Below are 8,563 nucleotides of genomic sequence, written 5' to 3'. Positions count from 1 at the left end.
TTCAGAGAAGAGGAGGAGGGACCACAACAGAGTCGGCAGCAGTGGTGGCACTGGGGGCAGCTTGGCACAGAGCGGCAGCTAGACTATCCTCAGCATCTCTTCCAAGTCCTCACTGCCCCGACAAGGATGTGAGGAAGAAAAACCCTTCTGCTGCTCTCTTGACTCAAGCCTGCCCTCCTCTAAGGGAGCACTCGCTACTCTTCTCTGATCCAGAGACTGCTTTTCAGCCTTTGGGGGTGCTACGTGCTTTGGACATTTTCCCTGTTCAATCTCTCGCAGACCCTCTTCCTACTGCCCCGGGACAGCAAAGAGGAGATCTGGACCACTAGCGTGGCTGATTTAAAAGGCTATTAACAGTGAAAGACCACCGCCCTTCCCCCTCCGGCCACCCTGTGCCAGCCTTTCCAGCCACTCGGGTCTTCAACACAACTCTAGAAGAGAAAAAGAAGGGGACCTGGAAGGAACCCCTACTCACCTGCTAATCTGAAGAACTGAGGGTGGGAGAAGGAATCCCAACCGCTTTTCCCTTTGGCCCCTAACCTGCTCACTGCGCTCACATCCCTAACCAACTCGCCCCTCACTGGGTCTCCTCTTGTACCCCGCTCCCTCTGACTGCCATGCACTGAGTCCCCTGGCCCTGGGACTCCAGCTCTCCACGTCCCTATGGGGAGGGCTCCCCACCAAGCTTCGTGAACTAAGAAAAGAAGGCGGCGGCGGTATTTGGGCGCCGAGCGCCCCGGGTTCCGAGCTGCGGCTCGGAGGTGCCCTGCCCCCCCGACCCCGGTGTGCCCCCTGGAAGGCCTGGAGGGGCCCCATGGGGGCTAGAGGGGTTGGGGGTGAGCGCACCATGAAGTCCCTCCTCTTCAGTCGCTTCTTCATCCTCCTGCCCTGGGTACTCATTGTCATCATCATGATCGACGTGGACCCCCGCCGACCTGCGCCCCACCTCGGCCCGCATCCTCATTTCTCCCCTTACGCGGCCGGCCGCTGGGGCGCAGCTCAGCGCTCCAGCGTCCCGCGGCCCCCGCTGCTCCCTCGGGACGGCAGCCCCGACGGCGGTCCCCAACGGGGCGCAGAGCAAACTCGCAACCGCTCGCAGCCCCCTCCACCTCAGATGCCGTCGCCGCTGCCCACCATCTATGCCATCACCCCCACCTACAGCCGCCCGGTGCAGAAAGCAGAGCTCACGCGGCTGGCCAACACCTTCCGGCAGGTGGCGCAACTGCACTGGATCCTGGTGGAGGACGCTGCCGGCCGCAGTGAGCTGGTGAGCCGCTTCTTGGCCCGAGCGGGGCTTCCCAGCACCCACCTGCACGTGCCCACGCCCCGGCGGTATAAGCGGCCCGGCTTGCCGCGGGCCACGGAGCAGCGCAATGCCGGCCTCGCCTGGCTGCGCCAGACTCACCAACACGAGCCTCAGCGGCCGCAGCCCGGAGTGCTCTTCTTCGCCGACGACGACAACACTTACAGTCTGGAGCTCTTCCAAGAGGTAGTGAGCTTCCTCGCGCACCTGGGGCGGGAGGGGCCGCCGGGGCGGGGGTCGCTCAGGGTTCTGGAGCCGGGAGCCCCCTGGCCATTTGAGGCAGCTTCTCCGCCCCCCTTTACACCAGAACACCTGAAAAAGGTCCTGAATCCTTCCTGCCTCACTCCGGGGGTAGCCGTCACCAGCGCTACTGCACTTCACCGGCCGTAGTCTCACGTCCCCAAGGGAAGAGAGATAGGCAGCCGGGCTCCGGCCTTTGTTCCAGATCCAGGGATGGGTTGAGTGGGCAACTTCCATTTCGATAGACACTACACATTGCCTATGCTAAGTCCTACTTAGTTGGGAGTGAAATCAACAGATTGTTGGAGTTGAAGTTTTAAGATCTGAGTTCGAATCCCAGGCCTGCCACTTAATATCCACCTGTAGGCAAGTCGCTCTAAATTTCACCAGGCTCCACTTTCCTTTTAAGAGGAGTGGACTTAGATAGTCTCTAAGATCCCTTCTCACCCTAAAGCTGTGACCTTACTTGTTTGATGTTTGTGAAAGGAATGGAGGAGCCAGTTTAACCCAACCTGCAATTATTAAGTACCTACTACTTGCCCAGAGCTGTTAGGTACTGAGGATACAAGAAGTAAACAAAAAATATCCTCAGCTTTCAAGAAGTTTACACTTAAAAATGTGAGAAATCTTGGAGTTGGTGTGAAGTGAAAAAGTTGTAAGTTAGAAAGGAATTGAAAGATTGGAGTAGAGAAAATGGTCATATCACAAATTTCAGCAAAGAAGAAAACCAGAACAGGTAGAGAATCACAGGTAGAGAATCACTTTTTGATTTAGAATTTTAATTTTCATTGGTGTAGAGAACTTCTGGGGTGGAAACTTCTTCCACCTACGAAAATCTACCGCTGCTCTGTAACTTCTCAGTATTAGAATGTTGCCAAGTGCACAGAAAAGTTAAATGACTTAACAAGATTGGTTTTCTATCTAATTCACCACTGCCTTCCTAAAGATCTACTAAAGGAGTAGAAAGAAAAGATAGGAATGTTATATTTAAAAATAGCATCTGAATAATAAGTTTTCTCCTGCCTTTCTTGTGCACAATTCCATGGCACATTTTATTTGGAAGCAATGCACATGCCTTGTTGCAAATAATTTTCCTTTCAAACTTTAGACTCTAGAAGTTAGAACAAAACACCTTCAAAGAAAGATGGTGTTATGGAATTCTATTTGTGTGTTTGCCCTATTCCCAACTATTTTATTTAACCTCTTTTTTTGAACCCAAGGAATAGGTTGAACTCCCTCTCCTATTCCAAGATGTTTCTTTGGAGAAATAGCTTTTTGCAGCGAGGGAATCAGTATTCTGCTCAAAAGGACATGGCCTGACAGAAGAATCCAGTCTATCTCTTCAAGCTGGCTACTTCACTACAGGCATGACAAATGTTTGCTTTGTGATCCTTTTACAGTTTAAGTATCCCTATACATACACAAGCATCAGGTACACTTCAAATTATTGTTTCTGGATTTTCTAGAGACAAATGGTGATTTCTTTAAAAACTTTTTTTTTTCTGTAAGAAATAATTGAGTTACAAAGACAACACATTCCTTGCCTCCTTAAATTTTTACAGTCACTCAGACTCCCCCAAATAAAATGGGAGTGCAAAAATATTTTTTATCATTCTTCATGTTTAGACAGTTAATCAATAATACCCACAAATCATATCAAATATGAATCCGTCCATACTGCTCTTGCTTCTAAATACTCTCTATCTCAAATCTATAACATGACTCAGTCTGCCTTGCTCCCTGATTCTTCTCTGACTTTCTCTATATCCAAATTAGTATCTATCTTTCTAAATTAAATATTGTGGGGTATTTTTTCCCAGACTGCAGTGTAAAGATCTTTCATTTCTAAATGCCATTCACAACTTTGATTTTCATTCATTCAATTCAGCATTTATTAAGCATGTATATGGTGCTAGGCACTGTATTAGGTTTTGGATATAGAGACAAAATACGTAAGTATATAAATGGTTTCTCTATAAATATATATAAACACACTATGTATATGTATGTAAACATACACACACGTGTGTGTGTGCATTCCTTGCTCTTTAAAGAGCTATATTTCATTGGCTTGAAAATAACACATCCATAGATAATACAAAATGTGTGTGTGAGCACACACACAATACAAAGTTATATACATATACACGTGTATACACACACACACACACACATAGTTTGTGCAATCTGGGGACACATTTTCATATATATATATGTATATGTAGGTATATGCCTCTGTGTGTGTGTGTGTGTATATACTGTGTATGTTTGCTTATATAAATAATATGAGGATATGGAGAGAAAATTCAAAGTAATGTGAATAGAAAATTGGCTTTAAAACCAAGACTACCTGGGTCTGGCCTACTGGCTCTTTGGTCTTTTACAAGTCATTTAATTAACCTCTCAGTGACCTAGCCAATTCTTGGGAACTCTACAATGCTAACCTGTATTAGTAAAGAGAGTTTCTTCTCTCAAAATTTCCAATACGATTGAAATCACGAGTCCATTCTGAATCCCTTTTTCAAATTTGGAGGTAGGGCAATAACAACTGAAAGACTGAGGGTAATCCTGAGACTCTACTCTCTCTTCATTCATTATCTTCTACTCCATAAACAGCCAGAGCAGAACTGATTCTCCCTTCTCTTTTGCTTCAGGCATGGATTTCCTGTGATTTTCTGTAGAAACAAATGAAAATAGAGCTTGTATGATGGACCTTTGCATTATTCAAGTCAACAAATATTCATTAGGCAAGCACCCACTATGTTTCAGAGCAGCACAACAGCTTCTTAATTTATTTTAGCTAATTTTTTTTCTCATACTGGGGTACTTTATTAGAAGTGACTTTCATTTAGAATCACAATCATAATTTTAATTCACCATAATTTTACCCTAAATCACTCCCCCTCCCTCACTTGGAAGTTACCTTTAACTGTGAACATCTATTGTGTTTATGTAAAGTAATTTACACTCTCTTTAATTAACCTGTTAGGAGATTGAATTGTAAAGGAAAATGATTTTCAGTTTATGCCTAGCTTCTAGCTCCTTGATGTGAGATGTGAGATCCTTTTTTTCCCCTGCTGGTGGGAGAATTGGCATATGCTTGGAAATTCAACTCATCAGAATACAACCTTCCTTCTGATGTCTCCCAAGCTAGAAGGGAGGGTGTTAATTAGTGGACATTAAACAGCAAGAGAACATTCCTGTAGATTTTTTATTGGAACATAAGAAGAATAATTGCTAGAGTAGAAGAAAAGTATATTGTAGGGAAGATAGGAAAACTATAGAGACTCCCAATATACAATGAGGATATGCACAAATTTTAGGGATATAAAATCACAGTAAGATATTCTATATAGATTCATAACCAGAAAGATGTATGAGTGAAAGAAATAAACTTATGCTGTAAAAGAAGCAGCGCATCTGTTGTCTATCAAACAGAAAAATGCCTTTTATTATATCCAGAAAAGGAACTCTCACACCCATAGCACTTTATGTTATGGATGACAAAATTTTAGAATTTAGAATTAAGCAACTACAGGACAGGAATGCTGTTTTCCAGTTCCTCTGAATTCTCCTCACTCTCTCCTCTTATTATCCCCTCTCCATACAGCATTTTATGCAGGGCAGGCATCTGTTACCTAATAGTCTCTTTTTACACAGTCTCTTATTCTTTTATTTGCATAATGAGTAACACTGAACGTTTTGAAAGTCCATTTGATGAAATTTGGAAATCTGTATACTGATACATTGACTAGTTGTCAAGTTCTTTTTAAATCCTAATTTATTAATGCAAAAGAATTATGAAGTCTACTCTAGAATTTAATGGTTTCATATGCATTGGAAGATTGCATGGAGTAGTGGACAGAAAGCTGTCCTCAAATCCAGGAAATCCAGGGTTCAAGCCCCACTTCTGAAATAGGCTGACTATTTATGTTTTAAGCAACTTTCAAAAAGTTAAAGGTCTTAGTGTTGATGTACACTAGCAGAAAGGAGTCTCCCAAGTTGGAAGTTTACAATACCAGTGAAATCACAGGTGCAGACCCTTTGTATTATATTATAGAGACATGACATATACTTTTTTGTACGTGAGCTGAAAAGTTTATATGAAAACAAGACTTCTTTCTTTTGGGGGTGGGAAAACTATATATTCAAAGAAAAGAAGAGACTGCTAAAGCTAAAATGTTCATTTTATCCTTTTGTCTCCTATCAGAAAAAAGCACCTACAAAAAAACCCCAATAATATAAAACCATTTTTAAAGAGATTCACAGCAGTTAAGAAAGAATGTCCCAAGACAGACTTCATCTTTTATTCATGGTATTTCTAATTTCCATGAATGATGTTAAAGTAGATAAGATAAAAGGAGGAAAATGAACCAGGTACAAATTAGCTCCCTATGTATTGGCTGCAAAGGCAGGAAAGTAAAGGATGAAAGGTCTCCAAATTAAATTAAAGGCGCAACAGGCAATCCATGTTCAATTATTTCTCCTTAGTAAGTGGAATGGTAGTTTTTTCTCACATTCAACGAACTAATTTTCAGCCTCCCCTTTCTACTGGGCTGTGCTGGAAAGGCAGTGTTTGTATTGAACAGTCCCATATTCACACACACATCCATTTGCAAATGAAGCTCTGTGTGAATTGTACCCACAGAAACAAAATAGGTCATTTGTAAGAAGTGGTATCAAAGGCTTTTCAACCTTAATATATAACTAAAACCACCCTTTGCTTTTTTCTCTGCAGTCCTTATAGATTTTTGCATGATTGGATCATGGGTAATTCCTACTCCACCACCACTGATGCCCCCCTCTTTTATATATCTTATTGATCTAACACCCTAGAACAGCTAGTTTACAAAGGATTTAAGTCACCTTAATAAATGTCAGGGTTACAAATAACTGTAACTTTTATGTAACTGATTACCAAGTAATATTTTCAATAGATAGATTTTTATTCTTGAAAACCTTGATTGTTTTCCAAGATTTGTATCTGATTAATCTCAGGGAAAGTCAGTTTTCACCTCTGGGAATCAATTGAATTGAAAGGTTAAAGGGAAAAAAAAATTGCTTTCCAGACAGGAACAAACTGTGAAACACTGATGTGATAGAAAGCTGGAGATCTTAATGAGATGAGATTAGGAAAACAAACACCAATACCAATTGTGCTTTGGGAAAGATATTGTCTTTTAAGGATGCATGTTGAAGATATCTCTTCCTTCCAGCCTTCCAAAGTGGGGGTGGGGGGAGAGAAACAGGTGCTAAGACTTGGGCCTGATTCTTTCTTCTTTTTAGGAACCTTTTTTGTATTTTTCTGGCTTGAGTCACAAACCAAAAACCAAAAATCTGAGTTAACAGCATTTGAAATCCAATTTACCCTAAATGGTAAATGCCCCATGTGTCTCCTGATAGGTAACCTGAGGTCCACATTTTCCCTTAACCTTGATACAGTTAGTTAAAATGTTTTCTTTTCAAAGTGAATAAAGATAGACTAGGAGATTCTGTCCCTCAGGTCTAGAATAAATAGAGCATTGGCCTAGAAAAGTACCACAAGTACTAAGCTTATGCTGCCCTGAAAACATGTCATGAGTCTATTAAGATATTAGGACATTTTGAAGATGACATATAGAACTACATGTGTGTATACAGTTCTATTTTATAAGATTGAAAACTAGAAAGGGTGTACAGTAATTGTTTTGATGTATTTCAACTTCTTCCCCATACATGGATGCCTGACTTGTATATTCTTTATATTTCTTTGTACATTGATGACTCATTTTTTGATGCCTTTACTCATACAGATATCCATTTGGTTGGTACTGTTTTTTGATTGACTATCAGGAATTATGTTCTAGATTTCAAAACCTTCTGTCCTTCTTTCCCTTTCAATCTTTTCCCCCAAAAACGCCTGCCCATACCTCTTCCTTGCCAGTTATTAGTGATTTTACTCTTTGCATACTTATTCTCTCAATAGAATGGAAACTCCTGATTTTTATCAGTTTCCTTAAAATCTAGTACTTTTGTTTTTTCCTTCTTAGATCTGTGACGTCATTGGTAAAAGGAATTCTTGGTGTAAAAACCCCCTAAATTGATTCAAATGAGTAAACTATTCTCATAACAGTTAAAGCCAAATTTTGAGCATAAAATAATTTTTCTAGGTTTAAATCAAGGTCTTTCTGATTCTAAGACCAGACTTCTATCCATTATGTTACTCTCTATCTTGCCTAATAGGTTTTTAATAAATGTTTGTAGAATCGAATGGAATTAGTTTCTTCAAACTAATAGAGCAGATGACCTGTCAAAATAGTTTCTATTTGTAGCCTCTGTGAATTTGTGTTTGCTCTGTGCTGGTGGGACTTGTTTTGGTACTTCTTAGATACTATAGTGGGTGACTGTAATTTCCTCTGTCTGCTCCACTTGCCTCCAAATTATGAGCTTATAACTTTTCTTTTGTATGAATAGTAATGAGAATAGCGATTGCTTATAAGACATGCTTCAGAAGCAAAATAGAAGAAGCTAAAGCCCAATGGTCTTATTTATTGAGTATTCTGCATTCTATTTTAAGCACAGTTTTCAAGATTGTGCTTTCTATATAGAATTCAATAATACCCAAATATGACTCTTTACAGCCTTAGGACTCTGTTAGAATATCAGCATACTTTGTCTAGTTTATGCCTAAACATTACTGTAGATTTGAGTTCCATTGTCATTGAAGCATGAAATTTAAACTTTGCATATAAACTCAGCTCTTAACTTAAAAGGGGGCAGAATTTATCTGCACACAAATAAATCAAAATAATGATACCCTAGCTTTTATATATAGCAAAAGAATGTGGTTTAGACTGAAATAATTTTTTAGTAAAAACTGCAAAACCTTAAAACCAGTGTCAGTATTATTGTGTTTATTTTAAATAACTATTAAAATGACACATTAGCAGCCTGGGTAGAAGTGAAAATGAAGTTAGTAAATTTTAATATGAAATCCCAGAAACAGCTAAAAATCTTAGGTAATCTAACATCTTCTTTATT

The 8,563-nt window shown here is 40.5% G+C and overlaps 1 protein-coding gene across 1 annotated transcript in view; it reads left to right on the top strand.

Annotated features, from left to right (window-relative positions):
- Window positions 1-719: 719 nt before the first annotated feature.
- The window catches only part of B3GAT2 (beta-1,3-glucuronyltransferase 2), a 93,591-nt gene continuing 85,747 nt past the window's right edge, over window positions 720-8,563 (top strand). The window contains exon 1 of the mRNA XM_051997222.1: window positions 720-1,489. Coding sequence (XP_051853182.1) covers window positions 815-1,489 — 675 coding nt within the window. The 5' untranslated portion in view covers window positions 720-814. The remainder of the gene's footprint in view (window positions 1,490-8,563) is intronic.

This window comes from Antechinus flavipes, chromosome 4 (assembly GCF_016432865.1).
Source record: "Antechinus flavipes isolate AdamAnt ecotype Samford, QLD, Australia chromosome 4, AdamAnt_v2, whole genome shotgun sequence".
In the NCBI taxonomy this organism is placed as follows: Eukaryota; Metazoa; Chordata; class Mammalia; order Dasyuromorphia; family Dasyuridae; genus Antechinus; species Antechinus flavipes.
This window is presented reverse-complemented; position numbering and strand designations above follow the sequence as displayed.